Source organism: Gadus morhua, chromosome 2 (assembly GCF_902167405.1).
Source record: "Gadus morhua chromosome 2, gadMor3.0, whole genome shotgun sequence".
NCBI classification, from domain to species: Eukaryota; Metazoa; Chordata; class Actinopteri; order Gadiformes; family Gadidae; genus Gadus; species Gadus morhua.
Genome location: NC_044049.1, coordinates 23216943 through 23239387, shown reverse-complemented (window position 1 = coordinate 23239387; position 22445 = coordinate 23216943). Strand labels below are relative to the sequence as shown.

At 41.6% G+C, this 22445-nt stretch overlaps 3 protein-coding genes across 3 annotated transcripts in view; 1 reads left to right on the top strand and 2 right to left on the bottom strand.

Moving 5' to 3' along the window:
* Nucleotides 1–843: 843 nt before the first annotated feature.
* Nucleotides 844–3553, top strand: LOC115561219 (uncharacterized). The gene is made up of 2 exons (XM_030381068.1): nt 844–1496; nt 2079–3553. The coding sequence occupies exons 1-2, from the start codon at nt 1362–1364 to the stop codon at nt 3186–3188; spliced, it is 1245 nt and encodes a 414-aa protein (XP_030236928.1). The 5' UTR covers nt 844–1361; the 3' UTR covers nt 3189–3553.
* A 2542-nt stretch (nt 3554–6095) lies between these two features.
* On the bottom strand, nt 6096–10238 carry LOC115561218 (uncharacterized). The gene is made up of 8 exons (XM_030381052.1): nt 9943–10238; nt 9586–9657; nt 8535–8960; nt 8064–8127; nt 7720–7863; nt 6822–6972; nt 6623–6712; nt 6096–6510 (listed from the first exon to the last, which is right to left on the bottom strand). The coding sequence occupies exons 1-8, from the start codon at nt 10204–10206 to the stop codon at nt 6111–6113; spliced, it is 1611 nt and encodes a 536-aa protein (XP_030236912.1). The 5' UTR covers nt 10207–10238; the 3' UTR covers nt 6096–6110.
* Nucleotides 10239–18700: 8462 nt separating this feature from the next.
* LOC115561121 (caspase recruitment domain-containing protein 11-like) overlaps nt 18701–22445 on the bottom strand; it is a 26056-nt gene continuing 22311 nt past the window's right edge. The window contains exons 10-13 of the mRNA XM_030380945.1: nt 22147–22305; nt 20684–20796; nt 20175–20290; nt 18701–19548 (exon numbers count right to left, since the gene is read on the bottom strand). Coding sequence (XP_030236805.1) covers nt 19341–19548; nt 20175–20290; nt 20684–20796; nt 22147–22305 — 596 coding nt within the window. The 3' untranslated portion in view covers nt 18701–19340. The remainder of the gene's footprint in view (nt 19549–20174; nt 20291–20683; nt 20797–22146; nt 22306–22445) is intronic.

Below are 22445 nucleotides of genomic sequence, written 5' to 3'. Positions count from 1 at the left end.
ACGTTTTTTTCCATTTTCACAGATTTTTGCAAAGCTCCAGGGAACCACAAGGGGGTGCTAAAGCTGGAACCGCAGGTTGCCGACCCCTGGGTTAGGGTTAGGGTTAGGGTTGAGATGTAGGGTTAGAATCAGATGATCCTCAACACCGTTATTTTCCAACCACCAAAGCCTACGAGTGTGCCTTCACTCATATTTTTACTGATTCAGTATTAATCACGCAACACCAAGGTCCCGCAATCATCATTTATTTCAATAAATATGTTTTGGTTGTTTCCAGCACACTTAGGTCTATTCAAATTCTTGTACTGTCGACACCAGTAACTTGAACAAAACAAATGTCCTTCCTAACCTTTTGATGATTAAATATAAAGTGGTTATTCTACTTTTCTTCCACGTATAATCGAAATCATGGGATCTATGGGGCGCCGTTTGTAAAAACTCTGTTACAATTTTTTAGCTGATACATTTTCAACATTTAGCTCACTTTCCTCACATTTAGCGCATTTTCCTCACATTTGAGAGAAATTCATGTAAAACAACATGTTATATTTAATTGTCAACAATATGTTCAAATGTACAAAATCCATGTTAGAAATTATATCTAAATGTTAGATCTAAATCTAAATGTTAAATATAAATATAAATGTTAAATATAAATCTAAATGTTAAATTTATATCTAAATGTTAAATGTTACATCTAAATGTTAAATCTAAATCTAAATGTTAAATTTATATCTAAATGTTAAATCTAAATCTAAATGTTAAATCTAAATCGAAATGTTATATATAAATCTAGATGTTAAATGTAAATGTTAAATCTATATCTAAATGTTAAATCTAAATGTTAAATCTAAATCTAAATGTTAAATGTTAAATCTAAATGTTAAATGTTAAATCTAAATGTTAACTCTAAATGTGTCGCCAAGTGTAAAGCTAAATATTTAGAAAATATTCAAATCCCCAATGAAACCACGCCCGCTTCAAATCGCGCGGCAAAGATCGAGCGGCAAAGTCAAAGACAAAGTCAAGCAGGCATGGCCGGTTCTCTCGGAGTCCAGGACATCGAACGGGTGGTTATTGCAGCTGTACGGGCTGCACTCCAGGGTGTAGCTCCCCCGGTCCAGTCCACATACGCAACGGTAAGTTAAGTTGTTTTAATTTGATTATTTATTATTAATTAATTATTTATGCAGACGAGGGGGTTAGCCACTGTTAGCTTACCCAGCCAGTTAGCTGTGTGGTATATGCTAGCTGAAGTTTTGTTATCGACTCCACTGTAAGGACTCTGTAGCCTAGTTGACTTAGTGGTTACCAGTGACAAAACCGACCACTTACTCTATGAAGCCTGTGCTGTGGTTAACATGTGTAATATTAACGTACTTTGCCGCTATATCTCACATCTAAAATGCGGGCTCTTGTTTCAGGTTTCAACACCAGCGGTGCCCAGTGCCTCAGGCACTTCCAACTTTGCCACCACCGTCACATCACTGAGATCAGTAAGTTGTGATATAATAGCTGGTTAACGTTTATGTTACCCTGAGAAGAATAAAACTATTGATATAAAATAACTGGTTAATATTGAAGTTCAACACTGGTATTTTGAGGATCAGGGCTACAACTAACAATTTGTTTCATAATCGATTAATCTGCTGGTTATATTCTCGATTATCAATTAGTTGTTTGGTCCATAAAATGATAAAATGTTGATCGCGATTTCCCAAAGTTCAAGATGACATACTCGTTGTCTTGTTCTGTCCACAACCTAAGGATATTTAGTTTACTGTCAAACGGGACTAAAGAAACCAATAAATATTATAATTTGTTGTTATTATTATTTGAGATACTGGAATAAGATCATTTTTACTCAAACCGATTATCAATTATGAAAATAGTTGGCAATTAGTTTAATTGTTAACTAATCAATAATCGTTGCAGCTGTAAGCAGGAATATGTAAATTGTAATGTGATGTGTAGTAACTTGTGTGGAATATTATGATTACATCCTATGCATGGCAAAAAAAACAAGTTATGATATTAGTGATTGTCATATCTGTTTTTTCCTTTTTTCTTTTTTTTAGGGTGAACATACTTTAATCTCCAAAGAAGACATTGAGGGTTTGCTGCTGCTAGGTACAACACTTTCTGAAGTAGCTTCAATCCTGCGGATCTCCAGACCCACATTATACAAGCTCATGCGGGTATATAACATAAGACGCACAAAATGTTGTAACCTTTCTGATGAGGAGTTGGATGCAACTATATGTGAGATAAAAGCAGAACATCCACATGTAGGAGAAGTTATGCTTAATGGACATTTGCGTGCCAGAAACATTGTGGTGCAGCGACGTCGTCTCAGAGACTCCGTTCAACGGGTTGATGGTGCTGGTGTTGAGTCCAGGAGAACAACAACTATACAAAGACGAGTATACACTGTGCCTTGTCCAAACTATATATGGCACATAGATGGAAATCATAAACTGATAAGATGGAAATTAGTTGTACATGGGGCAATGGATGGTTACAGTAGAATGTTAACGTTTCTCCAGTGTTCCAACAACAATCGGGCTGAAACTGTCATGAACCACTTCAGTTCAGCCATCAGCAAACATGGCCGGCCCCTTCATATTAGAACTGATCATGGAGGGGAGAATGTCCAGGTTTGGGAAGACATGAGCATGCACAGAGGTGAACATTCTGTGTTGACTGGAAGCTCTGTACATAACCAGCGAATTGAACGATTCAATCGGGACTTGAACAGAAACTGCAGTCATGTGTTTGCACCCATTTTCTATGAACTAGAGTCAATGGAGGCTTTGAATGTGGACAATGATACAGATTTATTTTCTCTTCATTATGTGTACATTCCCAGGATCAATCGCACAATAGATGAGTATAAATCTGCATTTAACAATCATTCAATTTCCTCTGAGGGAAACAGGACCCCAGTTCAGCTTTTTACACTGGACAGACATCTTCTGTTACTAAACTACCCAGAATCAGCAGCTGAGGAAAGAACAGTAGACTCAGTATCAACTCCTCTTGCACATTACTCATTTTGCCCACTTAACCAGCAGGACTTGCAAGAATTGGTTGTTACAGTAAACCCACTTGAGAATGACGGTAATAAGGGAAAAACATTGTATCACAGAGTACAGGAATTTGTATTACACAAAATTGTAAATATGTAAATGTATATAAATGTATATATATATTTTAGAACTGAGATGATTAGTTATCAACTATTGAATTGATTGAACTATTTTGATAGTCAACTGGTAGTCATTTTGTGAAAAAAAAAATCTGATTCCAGCTTAATTGTGAATTCTTGCGTCAGTTAATTCCCGTGTGTGTCTCAGTATATCCACCTGTAGAGGATCTCCATGTGTACTTCTCTAATCCTCTCAAACCTGTGAATAAGTGATTTTGGAAAACACAAGTTTATATCATGCCAGAACAGTGAAAGTCGAGCAACCAACTTGTAACTTGCTTTGTAAGATGACTAACACCTGTGAACTTTATGAAAATATTAAAGATATACTTTTTTCTTTTGAAATTCCTCTCTTCAATTTTTTTCCATGAACTTTTATCACCTGTTGATATTGGACAAGAAAAGCACAAACAGTTTTTTTTGCAAGTGGCTTTTAATCGTTTTAACACTAGCAACGCCGGGCCATTTTTATTTACTACTAGCGCCACAAGAGGGGTCAAATGACCCCTAAGTCATTTGAATGAGAGGCTGTGCATTTGCACATAATGATCACTAGGTGGCGCCAATGAGCTATTACCGCGTGAGCGCCACATGTGTGTGTGCGTCACAAGCCTAGTCCTCAGGATTTTGTCATAAATGTACATATATGAAGCACAAACAGCCTATATTTTCACTACGGGTTTAAGATTAAATGATGCAAATAAAGTAATTGAATTAATTGAGAAATGCCTATATTGTTATCGTGGATATTTTCTCAACACATATTAATAAAAATATATGTACTCCATCAAATATATGAAACAGCAGTTGGCTGAGTGGTCTAGATTCTGCCCTGCAATTCGGGCGACACGAGTTCACGTCCTTTGTACGTCATTTAATTCTTGCCGTTGGTTTATTTTTGTAATTTCCTTTATATCAGAGAAATTAGTCTTAACAATTTACTTTTTATGTAATAAATATCTTACAGTATCCCTAGAACCCAAATATTCCTGGCAAAAACTCATGGTAAAGTTAACGTTAATATTAATGTAACTGATAAGCCTTTGTCACAATGACAAAGACACTGCATGGGAAATTGCAGCCACATAAATTCCATTCAGGTGAGTTTCGCGGCAGGCAGCCAAGAAACTCACTCAGCCAAGAAATATTCTAAATTTACTTAATTTTTTCTCAGCAGAAGTGGTCAGTGGTCAGTTTCTTGGCTGCCTGCCGCGAAACTCACCTGAATTGAATTTATGTGGCTGCAATTTCCCATGCAGTGTCTTTATCATTGTGACAAAGGCTTATCAGTAACATAAATATTAACATTAACTTTACCATGAGTTTTTGCAAGGTATATTTGGGTTCTAGGGATATTGTAAGACATATTTATTATATAAAAAGTAAATTTTTAGGCCAAATTTCTGTGATATAAAGGAAATTATAAAAATAAGCCAACGGCAAGAATGAAATGACGTACCCAGGACGCGAACTCGGGTCGACTGTATTGCAGGGCAGATGCTAAACCAGTCAGCCAACTGCTGGTTCACAAATTTGATGGAATACATGGACCTTGATGTCTCAGCCACACCCAGTGTCTATTGTCTATGCTAGGGTACTTATCTATTCATTCAAAAATAATGTAAGGCCTTTCTTTCAGGAGTGGCAGAACCTGTGATCCATCATCCAAATACATATTGATAACATAGTTATAGCATACTTAGTGTTTTACAGTAAGCTTGTTTTTTAATTATATATATATATATATATATATATATATATATATATATATATATATATATATATATATAAAAAAGGCAAAGCGATTGGGGTGGTGGGCAAGTAATGTAGTCGGTGTCTGAACACTCGTGCGATCTGTAGATAATTCACATTGTTAATTTTGAATGGGACTGAACAGTGTTCCAGTGTGCTATAAAAATCATGCACAAGCAATTCACCATCTGTTGTACACTAGAATGCAATTAGTTACATTTAAGTCTAAACTTACCTCGTAGTACTTCAAACCCTCAACTAACTGATCATAGCAGCTCTGTCGTTGAATGACGACATGGAAAAGTATTGCATTCTGCACAAATGCATCTTTGTTGTCCATGCTGACTGGGTTCGGAAGACCTTCGAGTTGGTATCTCCATGAGTCACAGCATTCCACTGCTTGCTCCAGCTCCTCTGTGGTTAATGCTTGATCAACCTTAAGGTGCAATCGAAAAATAAGGATATGATAGATGCATTCAGAATTTAAATAAATGCCTCAGAAACTGGGATTGAAGCGAATAACATTTTATCACACTCATATCATACCTTCTTCAGGGCTTCTCTCAGTTCCATGTCAGCTACATCATCTGGAGTGACCTTCAACTGAAAGATGTGTCCTGTCAGAAGGTAGTCCACTACCAGAGGAGAAAGGAGGGCTGGAGGTTCACCACCCTGGACGATGATGGTAGACATCATCTGTCCAATAGTGCGGTACACTCCATTCTGCACATGAGAAATGTTCATTCTTGGAGTAAAGCCATTTAGAGACTCGAGGACAAAAGGACAAAAAGCAATTTGTTTATTCAGTAAAGACAACTAGAATCACTCAAGATATCATACAATAATCTGAATACCATTAACATATAACAGAAAAACTGTATATGGAATAGAATTTTAGAATAGGCAAAAACACATTTATACTGCATGCATAAACTGCAAGGGATTGGCATAAAGTTACATGTTACAAGGTTTATTGAAGATGTGTTGGGTTTTAAGTTTTTGAGTACCCATTTTCATTCAGATATCCATTATCTTGAGGTGAGAAGTCAAGGGCATAAATTTAGCCTAACTTATTATTTGTTATTGCTATTTAGCCCCCTTCCAACAATCTATGGCTAATAAAGCGCCAATTATGTATGTTACCCAAACTTTAAGAGGGCAGCTTACCCAGTATGCAAGTAAAATAATTGTACCACCACAGCACAGAAGTACATTTGATGTAAAGTACATAACAATTATGCAAAAAAAAAAAAAGATTACCTTCAAATGCTCCACTCTCTGTGAAGATGGCTTTCACAAGCAGACGGAGGAATTCTCGCCGTGGCCCTCCGAGGTCTTCTCCATCTTCGTTGGTGCCTTCGTCACTGGCAAAGGTGACATACAGCAGATCGGTGCACTCAGTGAATTTCCGTCTACTAAACTGTCGGAGGGCAGTTGTCCACACGTTCCCTCGGCTGATGTAGATTGGTCTGTATGCTTCTGTGACAACCCTCTCACTGTGAGCTTTCACAATTCCTGTAATTTCTTCTATGCTCAAACTTTCTGCAAACCTTCAGAACATAAAGGATAATGATTATTACCAGCACACATGAAAGCCACACTGACCACTCTAATTTTGACTGGTGCAACACTGAAAGTTAAAAAGGAGCAAAGCAAGTATACCTTGAATCCTGTAAGGGCTGCACAGACTCTTCTAAAAGACTGCGTCTGATGGCCTCCTCAATGGCTTCATCTTCTTCAATATCAATAGGACTGTTAATTAAGACACAAGGATAAAAGATTCATTCCCTAACAAAATGGACCAACATAAATGTAACAAATATTACATGAGAAAACCTTAAGTTAATACATATAACTGTACATGAAATCTGCAAAGTGATTCATAGCTTCATTTGGCCCTCGCTGTCCCTGTAGGTCCATCCCATCATCGGATGGAGGAGCACTGGCTTCCACCCTCTCTTGCCTCTCACAGTGTTCGCTCTGGGCTCTGGACGGTGCATGTCTCTGAGTCACTATATAAAGAGAATCTACTCAGTAACTCTTAATAATAACCTAAACAATACTTTCAATCCATTGATGCAAATTATGCTACACTGTTTTTTAGGGGTGGGAATCTCTTGGCACCTCACGATTTGATTCCGATTATGAGGTAAACGATTAGATTCTAAACCGATTATCGATGCAACAAAAAAATGTACGTACATTTCCATGCGTGATTTTCAAAAATATATAAACACATCTGAGTTTGCTACCACTTCCTACTTTTGTGATGACCATCAAAGACATCAACAGATGAATTCACTTATCTAATATTTTATTAGAGAAAAAGCTTTTGTCACAAATATGACATTCTATGAACAATGCAATAATCAATGCAGCTTGCATTACAACACAATATGGAAGTTTGTAAAAAATAGGGTTCAGTTTTATTTTCCATGTCAAAGAAAAAGCTGCTCTTGAATTAGAAGGAGTTCTTGTGTCTGGCTGTGAGTTTGCGTGCATGCTATGTGTAGGCTGAATCGCAATCATGTCAAAACAAATCAGATTGGCCAATAAAAAAAAGGTAATTCAGATTATTAATTTATCTGCATTGAGACAGAATCATTCTAGAGAGAATCGCGATGCATCGAAGAATAGATTATTATTCCCAACCCTACTATTTTCACTCCACACAAATAATAACGGTTTTGTTTCAATAAGTTCAATAATGCAATAAGTCACCAATTCATCAAAAAAATCAAGTCAGATCAGAAATTAACCTGCAAAGTGATTCATAGCTTCATTTGGCCCTCGCTGTCCCTGTAGGTCCATCCCATCATTAGATGGAGGAGCACTGGCTTCCACCCTCTCTTGCCTCTCACAGTGTTCGCTCTGGGCTCTGGACGGTGCATCTCTCCGAGTCACTACATAAAGAGAATCTACTCAGTAACTCTTAATAATAACCTAAACAATACTTGTTTCAATAAGTTCAATAATGCAATAAGTCACCAATTCATCACAAAAATCAAGTCAGATCAGCAATTAACCTTGAGAGGTTCGAGAGTTGTTTACTGGGATTTTCTATACAAATGAGGGGTGTTAATTTATTTATTTTTTTACTCACCTCTCCTTCGTTGTACAACCGGGCTTTCAAAATCACTGTCATCAGACAGCTCCACACTACAGTTCTGCACAAAAGAAAAAGGTACTCCTATGTAAAAACAGGCAACTTGAACAGTAATTCAATCAGACATAATTTTATCTGATTGAAAAATTACATATTTTCTTGGTGTGGGGAGTAAACAACATCTAGCTAGTAAATGGAGATAGAGGTATGTGTTGGAATAGGATGTGGGGGATGATTCAGTTATTGAGTACAGGTGTGCTCATCACTGGATCACCAGTTTATGGGTGTTCCGTCCCATGTGCAGTAACAGATCAAGGCCCAAGGTCTGTGGAAATATAGGGGCCAAAAAACTGTGGACTAGTGTGGGCTGAAAGCTTTTTCTGAGTTCAATAAATGGGCAGCACCCGATTTAGACTGAGCCTTTTGTCCGCCGAGTTACCACACTAATGTATTCAATAACATGCTCACCTGTGCAGGAACTTCCATTTCTGCCATAATATACAGGCATGTGCTGGAACAGATGGAGGCAACTTCTTTACCACCCCAGGGGAAATTGGAGGTGACCTTCGGTATCATCAGTTTTTTACACCCCTTGATGGTGCTCAAAAACTGAAATGGAAGTGACTGGTGCTCTGATAAGCCAAATGCTCCACTGAAGATAGCTGTTATTTCAGCTGTCACTTGGTCTTCAGACCATTCTGTGGAAAAATAAATTTTTCCAACAAGGCCAGCCGTAGCTAACCTGGTCCGAGTTTCTCCTCTGGGTATAATGAAGACCGATACCCCCGGTGAAAATGTTAAACATACAACATCCTTCGTGTATGTTTTGACATTCCTTCGTCTCAAGTATCCCGATTGAGCCCGATTACGTAGAGGGATGGATGGCAGAGGAGCCTATTGAAAACAAGCAAATCAAGAGACTTTTCTTAATAGAGCCGATAATGACCAAGTTTAACAGTAAAGTTGTAAAGAACTGCATACAGGTCTCCATGCTGACATTTAATGTAATTTTGCCATGCACAGGATGAAATCAGTATATGCCAATCAAGTTAGTACATTTCACATTAACACTTTATTAATTGATTAGTTGACAACAATTCAACTAATTGCCAACTATTTTGATAATTTATAATCGGTTTGAGTAAAAATGATCTTATTCCAGTATCTCAAATAATAATAACACCAACAACCTTTATTTATAATATGTATTGGTTTCTTTAGTCCCGTTTGACAGTAAACTAAATATCCTTAGGTTGTGGACAGAACAAGACAACGAGTATGTCATCTTGAACTTTGGGAAATAGCGATCAACATTTTATCATTTTATGGACCAAACAACTAATTGATTAATCGAGAATATAACCATCAGATTAATCGATTATGAAACGAATTGTTAGTTGTAGCCCTAATCCTCAAATTACCAGTGTTGAACTTCAATATTAACCAGTTATTTTATATCAATAGTTTTATTCTTCTCAGGGTAACATAAACGTTAACCAGCTATTATATCACAACTTACTGATCTCAGTGATGTGACGGTGGTGGCAAAGTTGGAAGTGCCTGAGGCACTGGGCACCGCTGGTGTTGAAACCTGAAACAAGAGCCCGCATTTTAGATGTGAGATATAGCGGCAAAGTACGTTAATATTACACATGTTAACCACAGCACAGGCTTCATAGAGTAAGTGGTCGGTTTTGTCACTGGTAACCACTAAGTCAACTAGGCTACAGAGTCCTTACAGTGGAGTCGATAACAAAACTTCAGCTAGCATATACCACACAGCTAACTGGCTGGGTTAGCTAACAGTGGCTAACCCCCTCGTCTGCATAAATAATTAATTAATAATTAATAATCAAATTAAAACAACTTAACTTACCGTTGCTGATGTGGACTGGACCGGGGGAGCTACACCCTGGAGTGCAGCCCGTACAGCTGCAATAACCACCCGTTCGATGTCCTGGACTCCGAGAGAACCGGCCATGCCTACTTGACTTTGTCTTTGTCTTTGTCTTTGACTTTGCCGCTCGATCTTTGCCGCGCGATTTGAAGCGGGCGTGGTTTCATTGGGGATTTGAATATTTTCTAAATATTTAGCTTTACACTTGGCGACACATTTAGAGTTAACATTTAGATTTAACATTTAACATTTAGATTTAACATTTAACATTTAGATTTAGATTTAACATTTAGATTTAACATTTAACATTTAGATATAGATTTAACATTTACATTTAACATATAACATCTAGATTTATATATAACATTTCGATTTAGATTTAACATTTAGATTTAGATTTAACATTTAGATATAAATGTAACATTTAGATTTAGATTTAACATTTAGATGTAACATTTAACATTTAGATATAAATTTAACATTTAGATTTATATTTAACATTTAGATTTATATTTAACATTTAGATTTAGATCTAACATCTAGATATAATTTCTAACATGGATTTTGTACATTTGAACATATTGTTGACAATTAAATATAACATGTTGTTTTACATGAATTTCTCTCAAATGTGAGGAAAATGCGCTAAATGTGAGGAAAGTGAGCTAAATGTTGAAAATGTATCAGCTAAAAAATTGTAACAGAGTTTTTACAAACGGCGCCCCATAGGGATCAGCATGTTTTTAAAATAGGTCTATGAGTACCTTGAAAAGTGCAACACCAATAAGATGTATTATTATTAATACAAATCCTCTTTGCTTATGGTTGGCCAGATCTAGTTATTTAGTTCCATAGGCTCCTCAATGCTCAGGCACTACAGTAAACCTGTACTAAGTGCACTCTGTACTTTATGGACTAAGTGATATTCCTGGTTGTTTACATTCCTCCGACTGCAAACGCGGTGCACGCGAGTGACGTCAGCCACACCGTCGTCGCGGGACTCCAGTCACGCAACCCAGTCGCCAAGAAAATACGTTGACGGTGTACGTTTCCATGAACACTGGATACGTAGCATTTCAACGTAAAAAAATAGCGTGTTATACCTACAGTATCCACGCGTGCCGCTGTGGAGACGGGTTTCGGGGTTTGGGTTTCACGGCTTTCGCGGCAAATTGTGGACACGATTGTTTAGGGGGGGGGAGGTAGACTGTTGTTGACCGGGGGGGGGGGGGGGGGGGAGACACGTTTGTTGAGGGGGACGACGGCGACACGATTGTAGGGGGGGGGGGGCGACACGTTTGTTGAGGGGGGCATGCTCGACAACGAGAGTTGAAATTATTTTCCCTCCATTGACACCCATTCATATTTTTCGATCTCAAAGGTCCCATGAGCCCTACCGGAAGGGGCGTGACTTCGCCACTCTATAAGCTACGCCGTGTTCCGGAGCCGCGGGGGATTCTGGGAATTGGGGTTGTCAGTTGACAAATGGGGCTTTTGTTAACTTGTTTTGTTGTTAGGATTAAGTGGGGTTAATGGGTTCGGGATGTTATGTGGTTGTGTGTTGTTCTATTAACATTGTTCGTGTGTTCATTGTTGTCGACACCGTCACCGAGAGTGACGTGACCATCGTTTCGTGCAGCTGTTCGGTGTTGAAGTCTCGTTCAATAAAAACCAACTCTCGTTGTCGAGCGTTCAATAAAAACCAACTCTCGTTGTCGAGCGTGCCCCCCCCTACAAATGTGTCTCCCCCCCCCCCCCCCCCCCCCTCAACAAACGTGTCGTCGTCCCCCCCCTCAACAAACGTGTCTCCCCCCCCCCTCCCCGGTCAACAACAGTCTACCTCCCCCCCCCCCTAAACAATCGTGTCCACAATTTGCCGCGAAAGCCGTGAAACCCAAACCCCGAAACCCGCCTCCACAGCGGCACGCGTGGATACTGTAGGTATAACACGCTATTTTTTACGTTGAAATGCTACGTATCCAGTGTTCATGGAAACGTACACCGTCAACGTATTTTCTTGGCGACTGGGTTGAGTCACGGCACCCTGACGCATTCATCGCGATATCTGGGGACTTCAATCACATCACTCTGGCTGCAACACTGCCCACTTTCAAGCAGTTTGTGGACTGTCCTACCAGGGAAAACAAGACACTTGACCTGCTGTATGCAAATGTTAAGGCTGCTTACAGCTCCACTGCCCTTCCTCCTCTTGGAAAATCAGACCACAACCTCATCCACCTGCAGCCCCTGTATAAGCCCCAAGGCCAGCGGCTACCTGTGACCACCAGGACTGTGAGGAGATGGTCACAGGAGACCAATGGAGCTTTGCAGGGCTGCTTTGAACTAACAGACTGGGAGTTGCTCTGTGATTCACATGGAGAGGACCTTGATGATCTCACGGACTGCATAACAGGGTACATCAACTTCTGTGTGGACAGTGTTGTTCCTACAGTGACTGTACGCTGTTTCCCCAATAACAAGCCGTGGGTCACCAGAGACATCAAGGTCCTGCTGAATGAGAAGAAGAGAGCCTTCAGAGATAGGGACAGGGAGCAGATGAGGCGGGTACAGAGGAAGCTTAAGGAGAGGATCCAACAGGGTAAGGACAGCTACAGGATGAAGTTGGAGCGCAAACTCCAGCAGAACAACCTGAAGGACGTGTGGAGCGGTATGAGGAGCATCACTGGCTACAAACTATCGGGCAGCCAAACAATAGGAGGTGGTACTGAACGAGCCAACGAGTTGATCCTGTTTTTCAATAGGTTTGATGAGAGGGCTCCGGACTACCCCTCCCCAAGCTCCTCTACAACCATCCACCTCCAAACCTCCAGCCCTGCTGCCCACCCTCCATTCCTTTCTGACTACACCCTGCCTGTTCTCTCCCCCCCACCATCACCTCTCCCCACACCCTTCAACACACACGGCAGACAGACCTTCACTGCAGAGCAGGTGAGGAAGGAGCTGTGCAGACTCCGCCCAGGCAAGGCAGCAGGACCCGACGGTGTCAGCCCAAGGGTCCTCAAAACATGTGCAACCCAGCTGAGTGGAGTTCTGCAGCACATCTTCAACCTGAGCCTGAGTCTGGAGAGGGTCCCTGTACTGTGGAAGACATCCTGCCTGGTACCTGTACCGAAGAAGGCGCGTCCCAGCATCCTCAACGACTACAGACCGGTGGCACTAACGTCTCACCTGATGAAGTCCCTGGAGAGGCTGGTCCTGTCACTTCTTCGGCCCTTGGCCAGCTCATCATTGGACCCTCTTCAGTTTGCTTACCAGCCGAGACTAGGTGTGGAGGACGCCATCATCTTCCTGCTCCACCGTGCCTGCGCCCACCTGGACAGTCCGGGAAGCACTGTGAGAATCCTGTTCTTGGACTTCTCCAGTGCGTTCAACACCATACGGCCTGCTCTGCTGGGGAGTAAGCTGACGGCGATGCAGGTGGACCCTCCCCTGGTTTCCTGGATTACAGACTATTTGTCAGGTCAACCGCAGTATGTCAGACTGCAGGACGGTGTGTCTGATACTGTGGTCAGCAGCACTGGGGCTCCTCAGGGAACTGTTCTTTCCCCCTTTCTGTTCTCCCTGTATACCTCTGACTTTCAGTTCCTCTCTGAGTCCTGCCACCTGCAGAAGTTTGCGGACGACTCTGCAATTGTTGGCTGTGTTAGTGTGGGGAAGGAGGAGGAGTACAGGAGCGTTGTGGACTCCTTCATCGAGTGGTGTGCAACTAACCATCTGCTTATCAACCCCACCAAGACTAAGGAGCTGGTGGCGGATTTCCGCAGGAGGAAATCTGCCCCTAAACCCATCTCCATCAACGGTGTGACTGTGGATGTTTTCCAGGATTACAAATACCTTGGAGTATTCCTGGATAACAAACTGGACTGGGCCAAGAACACCGAGGCTGTTTACAAGAAGGGCCAGAGTCGACTCTATTTCTTGAGGAAGCTCCGGTCATTCAATGTATGTAACATCATGCTGAGGATGTTCTACCAGTCGATGATAGCCAGTGCCATCTTTTTTGCAGTTGTGTGCTGGGGCAGCAGGCTGAGGGCAGCAGATGCCAGGAAGATCAGTAGGATCATCAGGAAGGCTGGCTCCATCCTGGGGGTCCAGCTGGACTCTTTGGTGGTGGTGTCTGAGAGGAGGATGCTGTGTATACTACACAATATCCTGGTCAACAATGCTCACCCTCTCCACCAGGTGCTGACCTCGAGCAGAAGCACCTTCAGCAATAGACTCATCCTCCCCCGGTGTAACACAGAACGCCAGAGGAAGTCTTTTCTTCCTGTGGCCATCGGACTGTTTAATGCATCTACCTCCGGCTGCAGAAGGGACCGTGGAGACACTATGCCCTGAGACAGGGCTGCACGCTTACTTTTTTAAATGGTAGCACTGGTGCTAGCAAGCGAAAAAATTCAGTAGCACAAAAATAATTTTGTTAGCACGTATACTTCAGTCAAAACAATAAAAATACTATATGAACAGAATAGGACGTATATACAAAAGTAACACTATATGAACAAATTTAACAACAGTAAAGTGACAATGAACATATTAAATAGTAAAGTGACGATGAGAGCCTCTTTTAAAACATCAGCAGCCAGAAGTGGTGAACACATTCAACAAAATTTAACAAACACTTATTTATTAACCTCTGATGTCCTTTCCCCTACCTCGAGGCAATATTTACAAAACATAGACTTCTTGGATTGGTCATAGACCAGCTAATTGAACGTTTTTAACCACTGGGGTTAAACCTGTACGTTTCCCCTGTTGGCCGAGTCGGAGTCATGGGTGGAGTCGGCTTCATCCGAAGGTGCCAGTTCCGTGCTTGTGGTCGCCGAGTCAATCTCTTCCATACGTGGATTCTTTTTACAAGTTTCCATCTTTATTTGATGAAGAAGAACTTCCGAATACAGGGAAATACCTTTTCATTTTTCTGTTTTGCTTAAAAAATGAATTTCCCGCGACCGTTACAAAGCCTCTTCCTCAACGTGCGAATGTTCGGGAAATGTAGTTTTTTTGAGCCTATAACTCAAAATACATTTCCCAACATTCAACGCTCCCATCATGCTCCCACACACTCGCGCTTAGTGGTGCCATTGAAAGCCGTACAGAAAGACGTATTTTTTTTCAGCACGGGTCCTTCTCACCCTTTCGCACCGGTGCGAGTGGACTTGTATTTATCTTCGCACGCTAAATATTTCAATAGCAAATGCGATCAAAACTTTCGCACTGTACAGCCCTGTGAGACCAATGTCACTTTATTTATTTATTTATTTTTACCCAATTTATTTATTTATATATTTATTTATTTTTACCCAATTTTCAATTAATCACTTTAGTTAATTTATGCTGCAAAAATTGCTGCTATAATATTTATCACTTTACCACTTTTACCACTAATACCACTTTTATCCAATCGCTCCTTTTCACTCATTTAGTTTGTACTTATTTTATTTCCATCTATTTTATCTATTTTGACTCAAACCCTGTATTACTTTCCCACCTTTGTATTGTAACTGTTGCACATTAATTTCCCTTGGGATAAATAAAGCATCTTGAATCTTCAATCTTATCTTTTTACTGGTTTGAATGATAACCCTAACCCTGGTTGGCACTAAGGCAAATTCCAATCAACTGTGTTGATTGGAATTCCTTTGCCTTGGAATTCCTTTTAAATTATTTTGTTTGTACTTATTTTATTTCCATCTATTTTATCTATTTTGACTCTAACCCTGTGTAGTGGTATGAGGCAACACTGCTACTTAGACACAGGCTTCTGTTTTACCACGCCCTCTCCGGCTCGTTCGCCAATCATTGTTTGTCGAGGGGATAAAAGTAGGCGGGACTCTCTAAATCGACGCCACTTCACCCTGGGCGGGACTTTACGTCCTACGTCACTCGCTATGGGTGTGCACGTGTGCGCGTAGCCGTCACTCGCGATGGGTGTGCATGTGAGAAAGGTTTTGGCTTTTAGTGTCTATGGGTTGGTAATAACGGTTCTGATGATTTTTCTGATGGAAAAGTGGTCTTTTATTTCCATAATCTTTGTTCAGTGAACGCATAAACCCGTTTGTTAGTTAGCAGTTAAAGAAAATGCGATCTCTTTGTTTAGAGTTACCAACGACCAACGTTTAAAGACTGATGATTGGGGGTTCGATTCCCTAGCGATGCAAGGTTTTTTCTTTCATTTTGGACTGCACACACATCGCGAGTGACGGATACTCGCACAATGTACACACATCACTGTCTTTACAATTTCTAGGCAACCGAAGTTTAAAGATTGTCAAGTGGTTAACTCTTGAATCACATGTACTAAGACCTGATGGGTTAGTGGTCAGAGTACAACTCATTAACGCGGAGATAAGGGGTTCGATTCTTTAATGAAGCTAGCTATTTTCTTTCATATTGGACTGGATGTTTGCATGCCATTTTGCGTAACTTGCAGTTTAGGATGAAGAAATGTTACTGGGGTTAAGGTTAGGGTAACGGTAAGGGTAAGACACAAAGTGTTTTTGCAGCACAATATTTCTTACAATAACACAAAGTCCAATGACTCCAGTAGGAAACTTAAGATACCTAGAGAAATGCGTCAGTGCTCACAAAACAACAAGTCAGCAGTGTGGTACAGGGTGATCATTTCTGAAATCCAGTACAAAAGCTGAAACTATTAGCCAGGAGTGGGAAAGATGCAGACGCAGACGTGGGAAGCAATAAGACACACCAACACCAGAGGCGGACAGAGTACACAGCTTCCTTACTTGAGTAAAAGTACAGATACCCCTTGCTAAATTTTACTCAAGTACAAGTAAAAGTACTACAGTCAGATGTCTACTTAAGTAAAAGTACTGAAGTACTTGTTTTTAAAAGTACTTGAGTATCAAGAGTACAAGAGTATGTTTTCTAAATATTGCATTACTACTGCCACAGTGCTTACATTTATGTATAGAAACGTCCTACATGGAGTTATGAAAAATGTTAAAACATTGGAGAATGTAAAAGGAATTGAAAGTAAAATCAAGTAATTTTCATCTTTTTACCATGGCAATAGCACAATAGTATACTTAAGCAACAGATCACGCCAGGCTGTGGTATGTGCTCATTCTACCACTGTTAAGGGGCGTTGTCCGGCCCCGACGCGCAGCGGAGGGCCGGCGACCCCCTTCACAGTGGTATAATGAGCACATGCCACTGACTGAAGTGATCTATTGCTTTTATACAACGGTTACTGTTATGGCGAAACGAAAGTCATAGACACACTACATTTAAAAAGAAACCAAGAAAGTCAAAGTAGCCGTTTTGTTAAAGACTACCAAAAAGTAGTCCCTCCTGGCTGCCGCTATGCATCGACGGTCGCTATGCAACACACTTTAGCGTCCCTCCGAGAGAAGGCTCCGATAGAGCGGTTCGCCGGCAATTTATCCTATGGAGCAGTTCACTCGCCGTGTGCTTAAGCTTTCGTTAGTCTCTCCATCGCCTTGCTCACTTCCGGAGTAACAACATTTACACCCTCTCCATCATCCAACACATGTTTTACTTTGTAACTGTTTCTACTTCCAGGCGCGGAGTAATATGCAAACTTTCACAAAATGATCGGGCGTCATAGCAGTTATGTATATGCTCTTTATACAACAGTTGGGAACCAATCAGATCACTGGATTTAGGTCCCCCGTTGTAAAAAGTATAACAGTATACTCAAGAACATAACAACAATTGCTCAGCTTACATAAATATGCAATATCAGAAAAGAAAATTCAGCTAACAATTCTATGTATGTGTGAGTTTCTCCGTTTTTTTATCAATCAAATCAACAATCGTCTCTCATCTAATTCTGACCATGGAGTTGGCTTTGGCGGAAAGCAAAGGTGATTGCTGATAGGCTGAAGGCTGTCCTAATCAGTTTGAGAGGGAATCACGTTTGAGAGGGAAACAACAAATTGAGGGTTCCGTGATTTTTCTTTTCTCCTTTTATTTTTTATTTTTCAGAAGGAGTAACGGGTACTCACGGTTATGGATAGAAATGTAACGGAGTAAAGAGTACAATATTTGCCTCTCAAATGTACTTGAGTAAAGTCATGAGTACTCCCAAAAAATGATACTCGAGTAAAGTACAGATCCCTAAAAATTGTACTTAAGTACTGTACTCAAGTAAATGTACTCCGTTACTGTCCGGCTCTGACCAACACACAGTTGCCCGTTGCAAAATGGTTCAGAGTTTAATAGAAATAGTTAGGGTTAGCTGGTATGGCGTTATCTGGTATGGCTATAGTCTAATGTTAGCTTAGTTCGTGTTGTTTCGTCATGTTAATCGCTAGTAATAGTAAGTCCTTTGTAGAAATATAGCCTATCATCACAGACTGTAGGAATGTCACCCACCCTCCATCGCGAACGACACTGACGCTCGTAATCCTGTAGTGCAAGGGAGTTTGTGCACAGATCCGACAAACGGCTACGCGCACACATGCACACCCATAGCGAGTGACGTAGGACGTAAAGTCCCGCCCCGGGCGAAGTGGCGTCGATTTGAGAGTCCCAGCTTGGAGTGGGGTAGGGGGAGGGAGAAAGCCGAGGGAGGGAGGCCGCCAGTGACATGACGTCAACTGCATGCAACTACACTTTAATGGGTTGCTGTTAAAAAGGTATTCAGATACTGAAATCGGTGTATGTCCATCAATCACATACAATGAGTAGGCCCCTACACATCTGTCAAGAAAGGCAACGGACAATAAAATAGAAAAAACAAAGTTTTAATGTTGTGCATTTGAACAAACACAAGGTGAAACAATTTGAACTTTAACCTGGTCAACAGATTAAAAAAATACAGATCCAAAGAGTTATTTCCTTGGCCGGTTCTGGATTGGATGAGAATAACACCTGAGTGAATCTTTGAGGTATACAGCCTGGTAATCTACCCACATGGCCCTCTAAAGACGCTGCCAGAGTGAGTGAAAGGCTCTGTGAGAACGTCTGTTCTGGTGGACTGTGCCAGCCGCTGTCAGCACCAGAACAAAACAGTACGAAGTATTGGTACTGTTGTGCCAATAGCCCTATTAATTTAAATGAATGAATTTACATATATAGCAACCGCAATAGGACAATAACACATCCGATAATCTATCTACAAACAAAGGTTTTGCAGTCGTTTGATTAAAAAAGACTGCAGTGGTTTAAATCCTATGAAATGCCACATTTCACTTTTCTGTGGGCGAGGTGCATGTGTCGCTTACTGGTCAATAACCTGCCTTGCAGTTACTGAAGTCTGTCCAGTTCCACCAATCCCAGTGCCCTCTACTGGCTAAGGACGGTACTTCCACCCGCGCCACCGCCCTCTGCTGGTCCTGGATGGCACTGCGTATGGCGGCCGGCTGCGGTTACTGCAGTCTCTCAAATTCCACCCAGGCTACAGCCCTCTGTTGGCTGTCGATGGCACTGCGGATGGCGGACAGCAGGTCGTCCGTGCTGCTCCAGCGGCTGGGCTCCAGCGTGTGGTGGAACAGTGGAAGAGTCTCCAGCTGCAGTTCCTCCCTCCGACACAGATCCTCAATCAACTTCTCCTCTCCGCACTGGGGAAACCACTTCCTGTAGGAGTGCCAGGTGAAGATTGGTTAAGATGGGTTGAAAGACTAAACCAATCGGTGTGATCAATCCATCTTAACCGTCTCTCCTGGCTTCACTCAAACATCCCTAACCAATACAATCTGTCTGCAAAAGATTGGTTTAGAGTAAATACCCTGTAAGATTGTTTTTTAGGCTCATTCCAGTTCAGTAGCGTTGTGATAATGAGCTCTAATAACCCGTTTAGCTGAAGCGAGAAGCTGATGACCAGGTGCCTTAGGAGGGATGGGGTGTGGTTGATGTCGCAGTCATTTGGTGGATCAGCTCCCCAATCTCGATCAGCAACAATTAAGTTATGATACAGCCTTGAGCAGATGCTGTCATCTAAAGGTACTCACAGCAGGTAAGGTGGAAACATCTTGCTCAAAGTTGGCTATAGGTCGACTGCAGACATTGTGGTAGAAACCAAACAATTCAAAGATCCTAAACCTAAACACTAAACTTCCACCGTTTCAACCTCAAATCGTCTGACTTGCACAGAATGTCTAAACAGTTAAGTTTGTCTCATTAACGATGACATTGTGTTCTGATTTGTTTAGGGTCAGTTAGAGTCAGGGTTGGCGTGAGGCGACTGAGGCAGCGATCCATACTTCAGTCTCCCGTACTTCTTGTTCTTGGGCTGGATGTGGATGACGATTGGGTACACTCCCTGCTTCAGCAGGCCCTGCACATTGGCCAGGCTGAGCTCCAGCAGACAGTGCTTATCCTGAGAGAAGAGAGACGGGGCAAAAGGGGGAAAGGGGGGTAAAGAAATTAAGATCAAGAAATCCGTTTCCTGTTATTTGTCTGGTACATCTTATCTTATCCTGATGTGGAAACCAGAAGAAAAGTGTACCCTTAAGACAGATACCCTGGAGATACCTTTACTTTGAAGTACATGTAAAAGATTTTTTTTAAAGAACTTGTGCTCTGGAGGAACTTTTACTCTGAAGTACAGATGCCCCGGAAGTGGAGGTACTTTAAGATTGGAGGACCAGTACCCTGGAGGTACTTTAACCTTGAAGTACAGATATCCTGGAAGTGGAGCTACTTTAACTTTGAAGTACAGGTACCCTGGAGGTGATTTAACTATGAAGTACAGATCCCGGCGCTGGTTCACCTGGCTGACGATGTCTTGTATGGATTGCAGCCTGATGCCCAGAGAGTCGTCTGGAATCGAGGGGTTCAGCATAAACACGTGTTTCTGGCACCTCTCGGTGGCCGGGATGGGTTCTGCAGCACATAAGGGAAAGGAGTGTATACAGGCGGCATCCATGAATCCCTGTTTGAGCAGCTTGAGAGGAACCGTTGGACATTTTTTATTCATTTGAAAAGCTATTAAAAAGCTATTAAGGAATGAATAACAATGAGCTCGTACCAAATGTACCAAATATGGATAATTTCTGTAGTTTGTTGCAATATCTCGCCATCTACAGCTTCAAAAGTGCTTGACAGATAACACTGAGAGATAACATTATGTGTGTGTGTGTGTGTGTGTATCTATTTGTCTGTGTATTTTTGTGTGTGTGTATTAGGGCTTTGACTTTTGCCCAAAAATAATCTTCGAAGTTTGTTTGTTCATTAATATTAATATTCGAATATATTCAAATATTTATCAATAATATTTTTACCATTAAATGCCTTCAGTAAGACCTGGGCTGAATCGGAATACTTAGTACATACTATTTCTGTTCAGTGTCTACTACTTGACCGTACTACACTTGACAGTGTAGTACGGTCTACAGCTATGCGTAGAACGCCTAGAACGGTCTACAACTATGCGTAGAACGCCTCTGAACGCTTCCGAACGCCGCCGAAACTCCACCGGATGTTTGGCGATGACGTATCTCCCCTCAGATGCCGGCAAAATTACCTTGATAAGTTGAATGTTTCCGTCTTGTCACAGTTGCTATTAAAAATGTCTCTTTTTACTTAATTACTTACTTTACTTTTTTACTCTATTTAATGTCTCTTTTTTTCGCCGCTTTCTACGACGTTTCTAAGCCGCTGTTGGTGGTGTCGGGTCAGCCATCTCTTCTTCATTCGTTACCAGACTCCGGTTGCATTGTGGGATAGCGTAGTGACCTACCGTTGTATACTGTGGCGGTAGTACGCATTCAGAAACGTTTTCCGTCCTACACAATGCGTACTGAGCATTCGGACGCGCTATATTTGTGGCGTACTACAAAATGCATACTATAAGTATGAGTATTCGGATTCAGCCCTGGATTGGGCTTTGCGATGTTTGTTTACCGGCGTTGCTATGGTTACCGGTCTTGCGTGTTCCAACGGTTTATTAGGTTTCTAATAAATCGCTGTCTAATCAATACTTCATTCACTGCCTCTTCCGTGGTCATTACAATATTATGAATAGACTGCGTCGGTTCTCCGACGTCTCTCCCTCTTGGCCTGCCCATAACAGGTTCGAATATTAAGGGCTGCCTAATATTCGTTCGAATTTTGATTTATTTTTTGATATTCGAATTCGAATTGATTCGAATATTCGAATCACGAAGTTCGGAGTCAAAGCCCTAGTGTGTATGTGTGCGCGTTTGTGCGTGCGTGCGTGCGTCTGTAGCGCACCTGGAGGGCAGGTGTTGAACTGCAGCTGGGACATGGCGGGCTGCAGCAGCTGCTCTATGAGCCCCCTGGAGAGCGGCGAGGGGGAGAAGAGAACTGGCCGCCGCGCCCCCGCCTGCACCGGCTGCACCAGGCTGTAGGGGATCAGCTGCTCCTCCTGGCCTGGGAGGGGGGGCGTAGAGACACAGACACACGTATAGACACACACACACACATATAGACACACACACACACACATACACACGCACACATATAGACACAGACACATACACACATATATAGACAGAGACACATACACACAC

Excerpts from the sequence above, each read along its gene's own strand:
- LOC115561219 (XM_030381068.1), top strand. The coding sequence starts at position 1,362 with ATGTGTAATATTAACGTACTTTGCCGCTATATCTCACATCTAAAATGC. Across the intron at positions 1,497-2,078 it reads CCGTCACATCACTGAGATCA|GGTGAACATACTTTAATCTC; the intron begins GTAAGTTGTGAT and ends TCTTTTTTTTAG.
- LOC115561218 (XM_030381052.1), bottom strand. The coding sequence starts at position 10,206 with ATGTTAAATCTAAATGTTAACTCTAAATGTGTCGCCAAGTGTAAAGCT. Across the intron at positions 9,658-9,942 it reads TCCAGTCCACATCAGCAACG|GTTTCAACACCAGCGGTGCC; the intron begins GTAAGTTAAGTT and ends CTCTTGTTTCAG. Across the intron at positions 6,973-7,719 it reads AGCTATGAATCACTTTGCAG|TGACTCAGAGACATGCACCG; the intron begins GTTAATTTCTGA and ends CTCTTTATATAG.